This window comes from Leptonotus elevatus, chromosome 1 (assembly GCF_054856555.1).
Source record: "Leptonotus elevatus isolate MCC_2025b chromosome 1, RoL_Lele_1.0, whole genome shotgun sequence".
Taxonomy (NCBI): Eukaryota; Metazoa; Chordata; class Actinopteri; order Syngnathiformes; family Syngnathidae; genus Leptonotus; species Leptonotus elevatus.
The window spans coordinates 23,316,090-23,335,584 of NC_141239.1; the positions used below are offsets into that span (position 1 = coordinate 23,316,090).

The 19,495-nt window shown below is 39.9% G+C and overlaps 2 protein-coding genes across 4 annotated transcripts in view; both read left to right on the forward strand.

Annotated features, from left to right (window-relative positions):
• The first annotated feature begins 484 nt into the window (after positions 1–484).
• ccnf (cyclin F) lies at positions 485–17,255 on the forward strand. Its single transcript, XM_086085491.1, has 17 exons — positions 485–741; positions 1,452–1,603; positions 1,770–1,876; positions 1,957–2,024; positions 3,888–4,084; positions 4,284–4,337; positions 4,460–4,564; positions 8,745–8,822; positions 10,147–10,301; positions 10,395–10,559; positions 10,698–10,821; positions 11,826–12,003; positions 12,090–12,177; positions 12,893–12,992; positions 13,073–13,206; positions 13,954–14,129; positions 15,352–17,255. Exons 1-17 carry the CDS (start codon positions 729–731, stop codon positions 15,816–15,818), a joined length of 2,361 nt encoding a protein of 786 aa, XP_085941617.1. The 5' UTR covers positions 485–728; the 3' UTR covers positions 15,819–17,255.
• Positions 17,256–18,050: 795 nt separating this feature from the next.
• abca3b (ATP-binding cassette, sub-family A (ABC1), member 3b) overlaps positions 18,051–19,495 on the forward strand; it is a 53,026-nt gene continuing 51,581 nt past the window's right edge. For 2 of the 3 annotated variants that reach the window (XM_086085426.1, XM_086085399.1), the window contains exons 1-2: positions 18,051–18,358; positions 19,267–19,349. In XM_086085426.1, coding sequence (XP_085941552.1) covers positions 19,296–19,349 — 54 coding nt within the window. In that variant the 5' untranslated portion in view covers positions 18,051–18,358; positions 19,267–19,295. The remainder of the gene's footprint in view (positions 18,359–19,266; positions 19,350–19,495) is intronic. The other variant, XM_086085408.1, reaches the window with a different exon arrangement.

Genomic DNA, 19,495 nt, shown 5'->3' on the forward strand with positions numbered 1-19,495 from the left:
TACAAAAGTGCATTTCTGAGTCTGTACTTTTTTTCTTTTGTGTTCAGGAATCAGTACATTTCATTTTACCAGACTTTTTTCAAACACGTTTTTTTTAATATATATAAACTTGTTTGAAATTGTTAAGTTCACGCTTTACTTTACCCTTTTACCAAATGTGTGTATATCTCTTTAAATGTCGTACCTTTAAATTGTACATTATTTTACATAACTACGTATCCCACAATCCTCAGTACGATCAGTCAGTGGGCGTTCTTGATAATCAGATCAACCAATAGCATACCCTTGTTGCCGAGCGCGTACTTCGAATCGCAACCCCTTTATCCAATCGCGATGGAGTATTTTCCAGTTTATAAAACTCCGGCCAATAGGACCGTTTGTGGCCACCGCCAGCCAATCGTGGTGAACCTGGGTGCGGCCAATCAAATCAAATCTAATGTTTAAACAGTCGGCGCGGGCGGTGCTTAGGGAGATTCGAGGCGTGCCCAGCAAGGAAGGACTCATGGTGCATTGGTGGGATTTGAATTCGGCCAACAATTTCAAACATTAGTTATTAGTGTTGCTCCAACTCGGAACCGAAGGTGCAATTTGACCACAAGTCTCCCACCCCAAATAGTTTTAAATTTTACACTTTAGCCGACTTCGTCGTGAGGTTTAAATTGCTGCTTGAGTGCTGTGAATTTCGCTGGTGGGAAGATTCGAGATACTGTACATCGAGTACACTTGCAATGAAAGCCGGCGGTAAGTGTTTTTCTCATCTTAAATAACCTCTTGTGGATGTACATGTTGTAGCTCGTACATGTGAAAGCCGTCGATTAAGAAAATGTTACCATTTGACAGAGTTAGCGCTGTTAGCTCGACATACAGGCTAAACAGCGCAAATTAACATATTGGCCTCGGTATTTTTGTAAAACCATCTGACCTGCTAAGAGTTAAAATAATCTAAAAGTACACCACGAATGTTGAACAGCGTGGAACTTAAAGTTGAAAATTCACACCACTTGAGCCACAGGAGGGAAATTTGGGCGCTCACTCGGGCTGACTTGTTGAGCTCGCCAGCGAGCTACCAATCCACTCTACAGTCAGTTTAGCATGTTTTGTTTAAATAGTTTTAAACGTTAATCTCATTATTGAATCTCATTAAAATCGGTGGTTTAATGAGGTGACACAATGGGCTGTTATCTTGGCTTTTGAATTGTGTCTGACGTAAATGTGACAAACTGCCTGCTTTGCACCACGTAAACTTTAAGAATGGGGGAAATTGCATGATGTAGACAAATGAAAATTGCTTACAAAGTAAAAACTATGCTAAAATGCAACTAAAATATGCAGCGCTAAAATAACAATAAGACACAGTGGAATAATGTGTACAATGTTTGTGAATATGATTGGACTACATTTTGAAATAAAAGTAAATTTTCTGAATTGCCACTGCCTTTTTGTGTCATCAGTCCACTGCCATTGCCCAAAATGCTACTCCGTCCCGGTTCGAAAGAGGGTTCGCCTGCGCACGACTAACACCACCTTGCTGAGTCTGCCTGAGGAGGTCCTTCTCTATGTGTTCCAGTACTTCTCTGCTGAAGACCTGTTGTCTGTCAGGGCTGTGAGTCATCATCATCATCATCATCATCATCATCATCATCATCATTCTCCAACATACACTCGACAAGTCCACGTCACTTTTTGCAAGCACACGCTTCGCCGTGCCCCCCCCACATGTGTTGTGCTTCTGCTGCTGTGTTGACTAAAGTAAGCTCTCCTGGTTGCAGGTTCACTCTCAGCTGCGTGACATCGTTGACAACCACGCCAGTGTTTGGGCCCGGGCCAGCTTCAGAGACACTTGGCCGTCCCCTGAAAATTTATGGTTATTTGAAAGGTAAAAACAAAAAATATCTGCAATTAGTTGACTCCTTTTTCTCTGTGTTTTCTCTTACCTCTACTTTATTTTTTCCACAGAGCCGCAGAAAAAGGGAATTTTGAAGTGGCTGTCAAGTTAGGGATTGCTTATTTGTACAACGAAGGACGTAAGTAAAATGCAATGTGTTCTGTGATGCTGGTCAACTTGAAAATAAGTTTTGCCATTCTGTGATCAATTATTAAAGAATATACTCCTGGACCAAACTGTCACTGTAAAAAAAAAAAAAAAAAGAGCCCATGGCAAAATATGCCTCAACCAATACTTGGTGGCTCAATCATCAGTTGCTTTCATGAAAATAGTGGCTTATCTGTTGAGTTGTTTTATGACAACAAATTACAGTGGAACACCCCAAAAGTTCTACAAGTTGGCGTTTAACCAACATTTTCTCAAGAAATATCCCTCCAACATAATTTATAGTTCAGCCATTTATTTAAAAGCTTGTTTTACACAATGACAATTAGGGGTGTTAGAAAAAATCATTTTGGCAATATATCGCGATATTACAGCGTGCAATTCTCGAATCGTTTCAATATGCAGCCGAATCGATTTTTAAACAATTTTTTTTAATGGGAATATTCAACAAAATGTCTTACTTAGGGTTAGGTTTCACACAATAAGCATGGAAGAATGTTATATTAATGGAACATTAAGCCTTAATATTTTATTTCAGTGCTGTTCAAACATGAGACTGACAGACTGCAACCTAGGGGTGTGAATTGCTTGGTACCTGGCGATTCGATTCGTATCACGATTCATAGGTCACGATTCGATTCGATACCGATTAATCCTGATGCGAATCTATAAATTGATTATTGCGATTATTATTATTTTTTACTCAAATTTAGAAAATACTCATCAGTAAACTTGTATATTTGTATGAACATTTATTTATCTGAAAATTTTGGCTTATAACTGAGCCACTGCATTTAACAAACAGGTTGCAGTCTGCTTCATGTTTGAACAGCACTGAAATCAAATATTAAGGCTTAATGTTCCATTAATATAACATTCTTCCATGCTTAATGTGTGAATCCTAACCCTAAGTAAGACATTTTGTTGAATATTCCCATAAAAAAATGTATGTTTAAAAATCGATTCGGCCGCATATCGAATCGATTCGAGAATTGCGCGCTGTAATATCGCGATATATTACAGAATAGATTTTTTCTAACACCCCTACTGCAACCTGTTTGTTAAATGCAGTGGCTCAGTTATAAGCCTGAATTTTCAGATAAATAAATAAATTTTCATACAAATCTTACAGTGTACATGTACAAGTTTACTGATTAGTATTTTCTAAATTTGAGTTTAAAAAAATCGCAATAATCAATTTTTACATTCGTATTGGGTTGAATCGAATCGAATTGTGACCTATGAATCGTGATACGAATCTAGGCAATTACTAGGCAATTCACACCCCTAATGACAATAAGCATTACAGTGGAATACCCCAAAAGTGGTATAATCTGAGCTTCAGTCATGACTGAGAGGTATGCATAAAAAAAACAACTTGAAATTTCAACCATCAATTGCTTAGGTCATCCATTGTGTAATGACAACAAATTACAGTGGAACACCCCGAAGTAGAGGAATTTGGAGTTCAACCATCAATAACTAAGCACATCTATTGTGTAATGACAAAAAACCTACATTGGCACATCCCAAAGTGCAGCTATTTGGAGTTCAACCAAGATTTTTATTTGATTTTATTTTTTGCACAAATGTGCCTCAAACAGTTTAATTCAACCATCAATTGCTAAAGTCATCTACTGTGTAATCCAAATGTTCCTGGGGAATGTTAAGGTAATCGGAACTTCAAACCATCGTACTGCATGACATCATGTAAAGATTTCATGGGGGGAAATCTGGAAGTCAACCAGCGTCACGGATCGGGTCTTGTTCATCTCATGTGGTTCCACTGTAGCAGACGAGATCGAGACGTTGATATAATATCATTCCTCTGCAACAGCGCTACTGAGCGACGAGGGCCGCGCGGACGTGTGCGGGCGGAAAGCGTCGCACTTCTTCAGCCTCGCCGAGAGCCTGCGCTCCCCCGCCGCCGACCCCTTCAGCTGGCTCTTCATCAGGCCGCCGTGGTCGCCCACCAGCAGCTGCTGCAAGGCGGTCGTCTTTGAACGCCTCAAGGCCGAGTGCAACGACAACAAGGTGGGCTTTGGGAAGTGTGTGGCTGAAGTTACTGAGTTATTGAAACGGACGTTTTTGGGAGTGATTATTGATCGCAAACTGTGTTGGAAGCCACAGATAGAATACACTAAACGTAAAAATGAGTTCAATCAAAGGTTTTTGTTTTGTTTAGTTTTTTTAAATACAGTTGCCCCCCTCCCCCAAATCTTTGTTTTCCCAGGAGAAGAAGGGGCCCTTGTTGCACTGCTTGGCGAGAGTGTTACAGCTATTTGAGGTGAGTCCCGCTTACTTTGGTCAACACTTCATTCAGACAAATTGCAGGCATGACAAAGCACTTCTAAATAGACCAGGATCCGAGCTGGAGAGTTTGAATTTTGTGCTCCCACCTTTCTCTAGGAGGATGACAAACGCGCTGAAGCCATATCCATGTTGGAAGAGTCTTCGCGTTCGGGTTGTTTGCAGAGCTCCTATCTCGTTTGGGAGCACAACCGCAAAGCTGCTGTGAGTTTGACATTTTCACTATTCTGACAGTGAACTTAAAAATACTTGACAATAGAAAGATACATTTCAAATATTGTCAACTTGTGAAAAATAGTTACATTTCAAAAACAAATGAATAGCAATCAAACTGAAAAAGTTTATATCTGCTATTAGAAGTAGCAGCAGTAGCAGTGGTGTCCAAACTCGGTCCTGGAAGGCCAGAGTCCTGCGGGTTTTGGATGCTCCTCTTCTCCAACGCACCTGAAGCTCTTCAGCGAGCTCTGCATAATTCTGATAACGATCCTGTTCATCGGCACAGGTGTGATGAAGCAGGGAAACATTCAAAACCTGCAGGACACCGGCCCTCGAGGACCGAGTTTGGACACCAATGAGTTAAAGCTGCTGAACGCAGAAAATTGAATTTCGGATCGCTACTGCCCCCCGTGGCTGAAAAATTTAACTGCATTTTTCCCTTCTTCACATACACAACACGCACATGATGTCACATCTGCAGACAGAGGATGGGCCATTTGAACCTATTGAAAACTATTGGCCAGAGGCTCGCAAGAGTTCCCATTATGGACAGCTAAGGTGTTAATCTACTAATTTAAAAAACTTTCGGTCATAAATGGTCAAATTAAAAGCCCATCGTAAAGATGTTTTTGGTCAAATTGTTACAAAGTGTATCTTTAATGCAATAATAATTGCAATTTTCACTGGGTTTTTATTAGGAGTGTGCCAAAAATCAATTCCCATAAGAATCTCGATTCTCATTTAGTACGATTCAGAATCGATTTTAAATGTCCCAAAATCGATTTTATTTAAATTATTTTATACTGTCTTGCCTTTGTGTGTGCCTTTATTTGAAACGCTGCTCATGTTGTACCCGGTTTGGCCACTCAGAGGCAGTGTGGTTCCACGCGGTCTAATACACTGTTAAGTTGTAACCACATTAGAGAGTAGAAAGAAAATTCTACGACTATTCTAAGTAAGAATACCATTCAAAGGATATGGTGTTAAAATAAATTTTCAAGGAATGTGCAATGTTTTTGTGTACACTGTAATGCATTGTAATGTGCAGTGTTGTTTACATTCATGCTCCTTCCAGCAGTGCCGTAAATGCTTATTTGCGGAAGATGCTATACCCCATCGTTAGGGCAGTTACTTTAACCTTCATTTGTTGTTCGTAAGTGTAGCAAAATAATATTCTCTTGATATGCTCGCATTACAGTTGGCCAACCATCTTAGGTCTACTTTTGCTTTTTAACCCTGAACGTGACTTCATGGCGATTGTGAGCGTTGGAGCCGGCTTAAAAATAAAATAAAAAATCCTTTTTGGTTGGGCATTCGACAGACAAGACATTTTCGGGCTCAAAATTCCTTCTTGCGTGCCTTTAAGTGTGGCACAAATCTTGCCTGTGTCTACAGCATGCGGTCAGTGTTTTCGTCCTGATTTTTTTTCTCTCAAACACATTTTGTATTGATATTGATCCCATGTCTATCGCCAGGGTTGGGAGGGTTACTCTTAAAATGTAATCCATTACAGTTACAAGTTACCTGCTAAAAAAATGTAATCCAAGTACCATAATATTAAAGTAATGTAATTGGATTACTTTTGGATTACTCCAATATTGAGTATGCTCATGAAGACGAAATAAAAAATAAATATCACCACAATATATATTCTATACAATGTGCCGCTAATATTTGCGGGTGATAGGGACCCGGGCAGCCTACAAATAGCAACAATTCTTGTGATTAAAGCATGTAGATTGAAGGCCATATGCTGTTTTCGAACTGTCACTGAAAGCCACCACACCTCATGGATGGATAGATTGATAGATCGATCCAATGAGGATGACGATGCGTGACATCAACTGCAAAATGAACTTTTATCACAGTCACAAATTTAGCCGTGTATATGTTTGCATGATGTTTAAATAGTGAATTGGTGAAAGGAAGATTTGTTTGGAAGGTGTAACTCACATTATGGTTGTAGGCTAGCGGGCTAGCTAGCAAGAAGCTACAGCGCGTAGCATGCCGCTGGAGTAAATTCCAGTGAATACCGGTTGCCATTTCCTCCTCCCGTCCGTAAAGCTTTTTCAAACTGCCCGCGTCTGGGGGACACGACTAGTCAGTTCGTTCGTCCCCACCTCCCTGACATGTAGCAACGGTCCCACTCGCGCGGGCGTGCACGCACTCTCTCTCTCACTGCCCTGCACACACTCTCTCTCGCGCTGCCCTTCGCTCTCTCTTGCCCTCTTTCGCCCTCTCTCTCATCGTAGAAATTGTAATCCCTCGAAGTAATCCCCATTTTTAATAAATGTACCTGTAATTTGATTACATGTTTTTTTTCCTGCAACTGTATTGGAATACAGTTAAAAAAAAATTGCAATCTGATTACGTAACGGCGGTACATGTGTTCCGTTACTCCCCAAGCCTGTCTATCGCGGTACATATTGATATAGTATTATCGCCTAGCCCTTTATGCAAACGACCATCATTAAGATGCCTGGCAGAGAGGTCTCTGTTGGTCAATAAGTCGTAGGTAGGGATCTGCAGTACCTCTGCGGTCACAGCGGACTGTGTTTTTGTTGTTTGTCGGAGGTGAAATCATTGAGTTTAAGATTTCTTCTCACTCCTCAACCATATTTCTCCTCTGTCAAGAATATGTAGGTTGGTTGGTTTCCCCATTATGTGTGTGTGCATTCTTCATTGCACTTGACTGCATACACCACCAGATTGCTTTTGTGAGAACGGGGTGTCGGGTGTTTGGTAGGATGTATCAGCCTTTGTCTTCGGGTGATGCCTGGTTTGAAGTCTACTGGAATGTAATGGTAGTTTAAAAATCCTTCTGAGTTTCTCAGACAGACCTGATACCTATAGAATGGCAAGATTGTTGCGTCTGACACTCGTTCCTTCTCTTTCACCTTCCTGGAGTCTTACAGTGTAAAGACTTATACTGTAATGTGTTAATGTGGGGGGGATGAAGTCGACTTGAAAAAAGAGCTATTATCAGCAGTTTATATAACAGTACACTTACTCATATCAAACTAGTAAAATATGAATTTTGAATATTCAATAGATGAATTGGGAAGGGGTGACTACTTTTGGACATGGACCCTTTTGTATTTTTTTATTAAAAAAAATTTAAACAGGCAATTTTTTTCCAAATGAAAATTTCTACAGATCTTCGGTCTTGAGTCATTTCCAGCTAACAGCTGAATACAATACAATTTTAATTCAAGATTTTGCTTGGCATGACTCATTTTTGGGCTTAACTTGTAGGTATTGTTATATATACAAAGAGCTGTTTTCCGAAAACACAGCAAAAGACACATTTAAAAATAATTGATGCCATTCATTGCACACGGGCTGTTATTTTTTGTTTAACATATTTCAAATAAAATCTGTCAATTGTTTTAACAAGATAACATTTTATAAATGCCATTTGTAGGGGTGTTAAAAAAAATTATTTGGCAATATAGCGCCATATTACAGCGCGCAATTCTCGAATCGATTCCATAAGCGGCAGAATCGATTTTTAAACATACATTTTTTATGGGAATATTCAACAAAACGTCTTACTTAGGGTTAGGATTTACACATTAAGCATAGAAGAATGTTATATTAATTAGACATTAAGCCTTAATATTTTATTTCAATGCTGTTCAAACATGAAACAGATTGCAACAGATTGTTCGTTAAATAAAGTGGCGCACAGTTATAAGCCTAAAGTTTCAGATAAATAAATACATTTTCGTACAAATCTTACAGTGTACATGTACAAGTTTACGGATTAGTATTTTCTAAATTTGAGTTTGAAAAAACAAACAAAATCGCAATAATCAATTTATAGATTTGTATCGGGATTAATTGGTATCGAATCAAATCGTGACCTATGAATCATGATACGAATCGAATCGCCAGGTACTAGGCAATTCACACCCCTAGCCATTTGTGTCAGAATAATCAAAATATATGTGTAGCATTTAGAAAAAGAGCTCTTCAAATCACGACAGCTATAAGATACATGAAAAACGTCTAAATTGGTCTTGTGTATTATAATTACTGCGTAAACGGTATGAATTAGTTTGCGCCATACTAAAATGTTATTCAGTGTGTTATACCCCAAAACAAAACAGCATTGATTTTCTTTTTTGGGGACATGTGTTATTTGTGTTTCTCTTGTGACTTGCAGATGTCAGATCCAGGCCGGTACCTCGAGTGTATTCGAACCCTGAGGGACTGCGCTGCAAGAGGATGCTGGGAAGCACAGGTGTGTACGCAGGAATGTGTGTCCAATAGATGTGACTATCTTTAATTTAAAAAATTGAGCTTCTGTAATGTGTTTTTTTTTTGTAGGAAAAATAGCACTCTTTGGTATTGTACTAACATAAAAGAAACCGCACAGTAATGATATAGTAACCAGTTTGTAGATCTATACAATCAGCTTTGTTCTGCTCCTTCTGGTGTGTCATGGCCACTACGAGGCAGTACAATACATGCATGAAGACACAAAGATGACTGTCAAATCCATTCTGTATGATACAGTCATTTTCATTGTTTTGCAGAGAATAAAGCCTATACAGCTATGAGTTTTATTCTTTTAGCTGTACGTCTTACTTAGTGCTGTCAAAGTTAAAGCGTTAACTGATTAATTAATCACAAAAAAATTATCGCATTACTCATGAATTAACGCAGATTAATTGCACTATTAATTTTTACCATAGAATGATCCTTTAGTGTGACAGAGGATGGCTACGTTTAAGGTGGCACAGGTTGTGTTTGAGCAATAAACATAATTACGTGCATTTAAGTAAAGCATTTAATAAATGTTTGCGTATTACATTGAGAATATCTGATCATGTTAAAATATTGGGGTCATTTTTAATGTAATTAACTGATTAAAAAAAGAGGAGGATGAGCGTGTGCAGTGGATACAAATTCTTTGAAGACGTCCTCAAAACATTAAATGTCAAAAGAATTAACACATAATCAATGCTCTTCAAATTTGGCGGGGGAAAAATGTTGATTAAAAAAGCCTTTTTTATTAAGCGATTAATCGTGATTAATCAACATTCTAAGATGTGATTAATCTGATTTTAAAAATGTCATCGTTTGACAGCTCTAGTCTTACTACAATTTTAGTGTGCTAATTAGAGGTGCAACGATTAATCTACACCTAAGCTAATATCAAATGAATCAAATTGTTTTTGACAATACATTAATCATTTAAGGCCTATTCTCAGATTTCTTTATTCCTCTATGAAAGCAGACTGGTTATCATTGTGTTGAATCAAAATAAGACATTTACTTTTGTCTCATTTATACGGACCAAGCCAGTCAGCAAATCATAGAAAAAATGTTGGTTTGCATTTTCTGCACCGTCAATTAAAAAACAAAATCTGAATGAAGTTCTGTGCCACCATCCACAACCAATAAGTCAAATTTTCACTTGTAACTCAAGATCTAAAATCGGCAGAGTGACAGCTGGCCTCTCTAAAAATTCACAAGTCGCGTCACTCTTCAAATGAGTGTACTAATCCACAGCGTTATCCTTTTTAACGTAGGCCCCTAACAGCTTGCCTCTGTCCATGCAGGTCTCCCTGGCCAAAGTGTGTAGCAATGGCAATCCGCTGGGTTTAGAGACTAAAGCCTGCTCAGACTTGGTGTCGCAACTTTTCATCACCTCCCAAGAGGCAGAGCGCCGTGGCAGTCACAGTATCCTCAGACAGGGCATTAAGGACAGCATGAGGTAACGGCAAATCGTCCACGATAATAACGCTATCCCGTCATTGGCCGCTCGGTCCTCACTCTGTCCTTTTTTCTTTTTTGTCTCACTCTGTAGGTACATTCTGGTGGACTGGCTGGTGGAGGTGACCACCATGAAGGACTTTTCCAGCCTGACACTGCATGTGACCGTCGGCTGCGTAGACCGCTATTTGGCGCTACGCTCCGTTCCCAAGGTTCGCCTTCAGCTGCTGGGGATCGCCTGCATGGTGGTTTGTACACGGTAAGAATTCAAACGACTTGCTTGTCATCCCTTTTTTAGGGTTTTTCCACACTCAAATTTAGATAGAGGTATTTTGTATGCGGAAACAAAGAGCTGATTTTCTTCTTCTCCTTCTTTTTTTTTTTTTGATCTTTGTAGCTACATCAGTAAGGATATTCTTACCATAAGAGAAGCAGTGTGGCTAACGGACAACACCTACAAGTATGAAGATCTGGTCCGAATGATGGGAGAGGTCGTCTCTGTGCTGGGCGGGAAGATCAGGGTGAGTCTAGACTCTAACTACCCCCGCCCAAAAAATCACACTTTTTTATTTATTTATTAGTGTTTTCCCCAAATAAAACAAAATCACACCATTTGTTGAATAAAAAGCAGCCCACATTTCCAACTGTGAATTTTTTTCTGCAAATTTTTTTTTAATAAATAAAACAAGTTTTTGGATTGCATTTGTTTAAACATCTCTAATGAAAAAGCTAAATTTTTAAATTGAGAATTGTTTTTTATTTAAATAATACAAAATCATTTTAGGAGTTGTTTTTTTTTTTTAAATGATATCTTTCTGATAAAAAAGAAAGAAAGGAGAAAATAAAATGTGTCATATGAAAAATGTGTATCTCAAAAAGGTTTGGTTTCCTTTCCTTTTATCAAAGGCTCCCACCCCCCAAAAAATGTGTATGTATATGGTACTACAAATTAAATGAATAGTGACGAACTAGGAAAAATGAGTGAGTGAAGTGTATAAAGAGAATGAAGTGTTGGGGGTGCGAATGTTGGAAACGGCGCTGTTGGAAACGGCGCTGTTGGAAGTCCGTGGCATCTACCCCATTGGTTACTGTTGCTTTCATGTCATAATCACTGAGTCCATGGCTCGGCCTGACTCGGAGTTGACCACACATACGGATTTGTGATTGTTTTTTGTACATTTATGATTGTCTGCTCCAACCATATTCCTCAGCATATCAAGGATGAACAATCCCTGTTAATACACCCACATCGCAAGATAATCATTTTGAATAAGACGATAATCTCTGTATTTTACTGACAGACGTGATCAATAGGGAGACAAAAAAATGATTTCTGCCATGTGCAGGTGTACCTAATAAAGTGGTGGACAAGTCTGTATAAAGGGTAGTTAGTAGACTGCTGTTTTAGTTGGTGACTCCAACAGTTGATTGCATCCTATTTACAGTGAGGTTACATTTATAATCTGCCAATAAATGCATTGAACAAAACGCTAATTTGTTAGTTATTCTGTGCGGTCCACCTCAGAGCCCCACACTTCTGGACTATGGCGAGGTGCTGCTGTCCCTCCTCCCCTTGGAGCTCCGGACCACGCACCTCTTCAGCTACATCTGTGAGCTATGCCTCCTCTACTCCACCCTGACCACGACCCCCGCTAAGATGGCCTGCGCCGTGCTGCTGCTCACCAGAGCGCTGCATCACTACGGTAAAGCGCCGCCGTGCTGCCCGGTTGAGGAGCCGCATTTGTCGTTTTGCTCGCGTAATCGATTCATTTCATTTTGATGTACACAGCACCCGTCTGGCCCAGTCAGTTGGTGGACTACACCGGCTTCGCCAAGCAAGACCTCACGCAGCTGGCTACGCTGCTTTATGCCAAGTGGTAAGCCGCTCTCACGGAGCACAATCGCTCACTGTTGCGCAGCCCTGCTTCACACGCGGATGCTTTTCCCCACCAGGATCCTGCTTGATGTATGCCTTCTTTGTGCTGCTCGCTGGGCCGTTCGCTGCTTTCACTACAACCTATAATTTCCGTAGTTGCCCAGGAAACGGTCTGCGTTGATGGATTTTTATATTGATGTTGAAAAGCAGTTTAATCACATCTCTGCGGTAAAAGTACTGATTGTATGCTAGACTTAGTTTATCTGAATTCTTTTGATACTACTTCAAACATCGCTTGTGCGATTAATAAGAATTTTGTGATGGCGACAAAACTAATGCACTTTGAATTCATTGCTGGGGAAAATTGGAGAGCATTGTGTTCCACATTAGAGCTTCCACTGTATTTTACTGACTGCACAACGCCGCAACCTCTAATCTTGATGACGTGCTTATATGAACTCCTTCGCTTGGCATTAATAACACAGAAAATTGTGAAATAATGACCATCGATTAGTAATAGGCCTCTCAGCACGTTCAATGAAGTCCGACTCATGAGCTATAAGATTATTTCATGTCTGGAGGCCAAGGAAAATTAACCCGAATACTAAAACATATTATTATTATATTTAAGTCCATGGTTGATGAGCATTGCGGTTTGTCACAAAGAGTGCACGAATGCCATTTTCTTGACTGTTTTGTCCCATTTCCTTCCACAGTTTCACTCAAGATGCTCCCAAAGATTACCGACACGTGTCGCTCACTGGCGTGAAGCAGCGCTTCGAAGATGACATCTACCAGCACATCAGCAGGGAGAAAGTACATACACCTTTACAGTCTCCTCAATCTCCCCAAAAATATCATGTATGTGTGTCTTAAAAAAGTGCTTGCTTTCCAAGGTGATGGATTATAAGGAGCTGTGTCACATCCTTGAGATTCCTGAAGTGGAACCTCAGTTGGAGCCTCCCAGTCCCACAGGCCAACCGGCGGACATCCACGCCTTCCTTGCCTCGCCTTCCAGCACCAGTAAAAGGTAACGCACACAAATTCTCATCACAATACAGCTACATGACGTGAACATGCACCTTCTTTACAATCAGTTTCTGTAAACTGCTTCAAATATGAGCTCAATTCAAACGTGGGGCTGCATGGCGAGCTCGTGGTTAGAATCTTTGCCTCACAATCTGAAGGTTCTGGGTTTGAACTGCTTATATGAGTATTTTTGTGCTCTTTTGACATACACTGCTGTAAGATTCCGTAAGAGGGGGAAAGTGTTTGAGATACATTTGGACTAAGAATAACCAAAGTCTGGACATTGTTTGAAAGCACTGTGTAATATTAAAGTATTCGTTTGGTGCCAACTAGGAACTATTTTGATATGAATTAAGGAGCATCAAAAAGTGCTCTGCTGCCAATGTGGGTCAGCTCTACGTAATTATAAACCTTGTTAGGGAGGCGTCGGTTACTCAAGGATTTTTGCTGTCCCCAAAAGGTTTACTTGTAATACTGAATTGTATACGTAACTTGTTTGTTGATTGTAAACCCAGTAAGTACAGTTTCCATAATATGTCCCCTTTAAAGTACACAAACAAAGGCAGTGTGTACAAAAGATGTGAGTCAACATAACAAGTCCTCCTACTCCTGGCTTTGCTCATTTAGCTTGCATCCTTCAACTTTCCTCCTTTCATCCACAACAGACCTAAGCTGTTTGGTCCAGAAGGTGTTTATTTGATCCATCTGTGAGACAATCCAATGACTCACCCTCTCATCCCCTCCCAAGGAGGCGCGATGACGGCATGCAGGCAGACAGAGGCAGCCGAGTAACCACGCCCACTGCAGAGCTGTCCAATCAGGAGCAGAGGCTGCTGGGCGACATCCTGGACTGGAGTCTGGACACTTCCTCCTCCGGCTACGAGGGCGACCAAGAGGAGAGCGAGGGGGAGAAGGATGGAAATTGTGAGTCACATGGCAATAGATTGGGAATTTTAATGTAGCTTGTATTCATCCACCTATGGGTTTTACCCCCCAAAAACAAACAAACAGACGAAGCCCTTCTTCAGCTCAATGAACAGGCGAGACCTTTTAAATCATTCACTGCCATTGACGGCTATAGACGTCAAAAATTAATTTGAACTATTTCAAATAGTTTAAAAAAATTCCCACTTTTGTTAACAAGAGTATGAAAACCTATAGTTTTTTTATTGTACATTTAGAACAGATATAAAAATTGTGATTAATTGTGAGTTAACTCATGAAGTCATGCAATTAATTATGATTTTAATTGCCCGACGCTCCTAATTTTGAATTGTAATTAATCACATGACTTCAATAGTTAACTCGCGCTTAATCATAAATTTTATATAGTTCTACAATAAAAACATTTTGCTAGGTTTTCATACTCTTGTTAACAAAAGTGGAATTTTTTTTAAACTAATAGAAATAGTTCCAATGAATTTTTGACGTCAATGGCAGTGAATGAGTTAATGGGTGCCTTGCTTTATTTTTCCAATTGGTACCATTAGACACTGTGTGCACTGTGCAGTCATCTAAATGCTATGAAAACAAAGTACGTATGAACACAATATCATTTCAAAGGTCAGGACAAAATAAAATAAAGCATACAACTTATTTTAAGAAGCACAAAGAAAATTAGCTCATTCTGCTTACCAAGCGAACTAATCTAAGAATTAAGTCTTAAACTCAGTTTTTTTCCTTTGAAACTTGAGTGTGGTTTGACTCGGGGTTTTGAAATTACATTTCTATCTGATCGTGTTTAAATGTGTCTATTTTGTCTTCTTTTAGAAGTCTCAGACAGAATTAGTTTCTTCCTAAGACATGTCTGCGGCATTGCCTCGAAAGAAGAAATGTCATTTACAAAGCAGCACATGGCACGACATGGAGTACAGTCCAGCGAATATAGCAATTTCACACAATGTCGATGTTGGTTTGACGTATAAAATAGTGCCACAGTTGCTTCCAATACAATAGGAGAAGTGAATATGGAATGTAAACATGGCACCCAAAGGGCCTCGAAATTACTCGTAATGCATGTGCGCCATTAGAGCATGACTCAGCAGTCCATTTGGACCATTGCGTTACTGCCTGGAGATGACTCGGCACTCGTCACGTTCACTGCCGAAACCCTGGGACTCATCGTACGTCTTTCTCTTTTTGACAGTTTCCATAATATCCATCAAAATGGACGCCGTCACAAACGCTGGTCAAGAGAATTGCCGATCGCTGTCCAGCGACGAAGACGGCTCCAGCGAGGCTGATAGAGACCAGGCCCAGCACACCAAAGAGCGGGACGGCCTTTTCTTTTCCATGGACCGTCACAGTTCGGGCTACTCGTCAGTGCAGAGCGTTAGCCCCACATCTTCGTCTTGCTCTTCCACTTCTCTTGTCCAGTGCACGCTCCAAACTTTCCCCACTTCCCCTAGCAAGGCCGCCTCCGCTCATTCCCAGCCGGGCTTCCGCCTTTTGGTCCCCATGCAAAGGCCCCGGGGCCACTCCAGCAAGCAAGTGAAGCGGAAGAACTCTGCGGCACACAGCGGAGGTGAGGTGAGGAGGGAAGAAGATGAGGAGGAGGAGGAGGAGGAAGAAGATGAGCAGTATTCATCCAATGTGGGCTTTCGGATTCTCTAGATTGCGAATGTCAGTCGGGATATTCAAATTTGGGTGGCATTTCTGGATGTACATAAAAGGCATGTCAAATTAAGTTCCGCTGTAAGGGTTGTTTTGCATTTTAGGTTCATCGTGAAATGTCATCCCATATATGTAAGAATGTCTTTTAGTTGAGCGCAAAAAGCCAATTAATCCCAATTTGGACCAAAGGCATTAATAAAAGATCTTATTATGTAACAATATAAGTAATGGATGTATTGGTAAAAAGGGAAAACCAATAGAAGCAATTTCATCGAGCATCAAAAGTATCAGAATGGGAAAAAAAACCACTCTCACCACAGAATAGTACAGTGTTGTTTACATCTGCAGGATTATTAGTATTTGCGTTATGACGTCCCCCCCAATTTGTGTCTCAATGTGACATAGTCTCAATAACCTCCGCTAATGATGTAAGAAAGTCATAATTGCAGTAAGTAGTGGGGGGTGACTAGGCCATAAATGAAAAACGAAGTATGGTGGTGAGATAACTAACTGAGTGCCTTCTTACACCTCACGTCGGGACCATCGCAAACAGAAGGCCCCCCTTGTACGCCATATTAGGTGCTGGTTTAGTTAATTAGTCAATTTGGTCCCATTCTGCAGAAAGATTGAACAAAAGGCGGTTTGTTAGTTTTTTTATTTAGTTTTTCATCACAACGCTAAATGTAACCTCTTGGCAGCACTGATACAGTATGTTTCATTTTTGTTTACAGGGGAAAAAAAGAAATCATACCTCCCATAAACTAAATCCTGTGGTTATCTATTATGAAACCACCGGCTTTACTCAGGACCTTTTTCTTTAAAAAACAAAAAAAACGATAACCTCTTTGGATGGTTGCAAACTGAGGAAACCTTAACTTGGGTTATTTTGGGTTTTGTTAGTTTTTCAAATGCACTGTCCGTACAAGCGCATCTTGTATTTGCCAAACCACTGAACACGCTGTGTGCCAAAGGTACTGTGTAACCATTTTATGTTAGGGGAAAAAACTGTGAATGTCAACATGTGCTCTTCAGTAATCGTTACAGCACACTAAAAAGACACACTGCCGGGGTCTACAGTCTACACAATCAAATATTATTTATTTTTCTTTTTTTCCCCAAGTAATTTTCTTGTGTAAACATGACTTTGTTGTTGGGGGAAAGAGAAGGTCAGACACATGCAGGATCTTCATGTTGATGCTATGGTGGCTGACTGAACATTCATATTATATCTATATCAGTAGAATGGACTGGTTCTCTCATGTGTTTTCTTTAATGTACATAGTACTTGTATGTTTAAGTGAAGAACAAATGTGCCACCACTACTTGAAAATGTGTTAAAATTTAAATTGTCATTTCACACATTAGACAGCATTTTTCTACCGTGCAGTACACCTCCTTGAAAGTGTTTTTTCAAATAAATCCATCATGGATTGTGAATTTGTTCTTTGGATCTGAAGCTTTTTCCAATTAAACTACAGTTAGACTTGATGTTTACTAATAAAATCACACATAAGTGCTTGTCTTACTCCCTATCCCTATTTCATTAAATAAATGCCAATACTTTTTCTACCATTAAGTTCACATTTAATCTGTACAATTCAAAGCTTACTAGAACATCTTAATTGTATTTCTAATTCACCAGATAATATGGTAGCTGGCAGGTATTTTAACAAGAGTTTGAATGTGATTGGGTCATTCTGAACACGACCACATCCCCAGTTGTAAGAGTGTGCACACTTGTGCGACCACATTATCTCTATTTTTTAAGTTGTGCAGACCCTCGTGAGAATACGGTGGATGGATGGAGGTTATAGGTCACTATGGTTGAAATTTGGAATAACATTTTTTGGTCTAAATTTTTAATGTAACATAACCTGGAATTTGAACAGGGGTGTGTATACTTTTTATACCCACTGTAGAAGATATGCAAGAGCCAAATCTTGCACTTCAAAATTATAAATTCTCGAGGAACTGACAATAGTAATTTATATTATTATTATTATTATTATTATGTTACTGTACTCAAGTAAATTTCAGCGTCAAATCAGATACCTGCTAGTCTTTTTACACAAATACCAAAGTGTGTACATATCCTGTACAATAGCTATATAATGTAAGGGTGCTCTTTTTACGACGGCGGTGACGTACACAAGTTATTTCTCGATGGCGGCTACGACGCAAACAACCAATCCGTAGCCTAGGTTGGCGCGCCGAAGTCACGTGAGCCCGGCGCTCCATTGTGAGTCACGTGGTGCGTTTTGTTGACTATTCCGCTGTAATTTCGCGATGTATCCGCGAGCTCGCCGCCTCTCGGGAGCTAGTGCGCCGTCATCGCCTCGCTAGCAGACTGGCAGGCTCGCAGGGCGAAACCCTGTGATGGGGGAATGCGAATTCTAATGCTATTACAGGAGCTCTGTACATAAGAAAGAAGAAAAAGGTCACAGTGATGTTTTTATTTTTGTCAAATTAAGTCAACGAGGGAACGAAGAAAGGGGACCGAAAAACTGTGAAGTTCACCTGCAAAAAACAACGATACTGAGGTAATTTTGCTATTTACTCGTATAACATGCCAAAAAATCATGTAGGATAATGTTTTAAAGGTGAATGGAGGAGGCGTATCCGTGAGACAATATATTATTCGGCGAATTTATTGACGCTGACCCTCAGTTCCATCTTTTAACATTCATCAGGAAGCATGTAGGCATTGACGAGCAGGTTTGTTGTCCAATCACAGGACTTTAAATCCGCATTTGGCCAATCAGGGAGCACGGAGGCGACAACAAGGATCCAACATCTTGAGGCGTTTCTGGTTACTTCTTCAGAATACTAACAAGTGGATATCAATTTACGAACAATTTATGATTATTATGATTAAGTGCGCAAATATACTGTTAAAACCTAAATGGATAATGACGGTGAATTGCATTCGTAAAAAAAAAAAGGGGGCACAAAAAGGTTTGTTGTCCAATCAAGAGGGCTAAAATCGCGATTGGCCAATCAGAGAGGATAAAGGCGGGACTAGTGGCAACAAGGAAACGTTCGGGTCTTGAGGAATTTTTATTTCTTAAAAAAAATATTTCTTAAGAATACTGCCAAAAATATATTAATCCACTATATGGTTATTACACTTAAGATACTTTGCTTAAATTAAACGTGATAATGAAGGTACATTGCCGTTTAAAGAAGGCTTTTCTTTGTTGGTTGTTTTTCATATATCTTCCCCCTCCTGGAATTTTTTTTGTCACCCTATGAAATAATTTCTATCCACTAATGACCTTTAGCCGCATGTTCGCCCTCTTTCTCTTCTTGCATTTGTTTAAAAAGAAAAGAAAAAAGAAACCGAGACCGCATTTCTCGATTGACTTTGTACCTCGTTGTAACTCTAATTCATCTCGCGTTTTTGATTAAACTTTGCTCTTCCCCCCCCCCCCCCCCCCCACGCTACTAGCGTGACAGGAGTTCATCATACAGTTGAAAATGGCTATTGCAAGGCAGTTTGGACTCTTGGTCTGGAAAAACTACCTTCACCAAGTAAGTTGGATAAAGGCGCATGATCTGGTGCAAGTGTCAATTGGGTGAGAAAGGATATGTGCATGTTTTTAGATCACAGCGGTTGTAAATTGACTCACACTTGGCTTTCTGCTGCTGATAATAGCCAGTTGAACGTGGACACTGTC

What these genes read in the sequence shown, in the direction of transcription:
- ccnf (XM_086085491.1), top strand. An exon ending in TGCTGGGCGGGAAGATCAGG is followed by an intron (nt 10,822 to 11,825) that starts GTGAGTCTAGAC and finishes GGTCCACCTCAG; the next exon opens with AGCCCCACACTTCTGGACTA. An exon ending in AGCACATCAGCAGGGAGAAA is followed by an intron (nt 12,993 to 13,072) that starts GTACATACACCT and finishes TTGCTTTCCAAG; the next exon opens with GTGATGGATTATAAGGAGCT.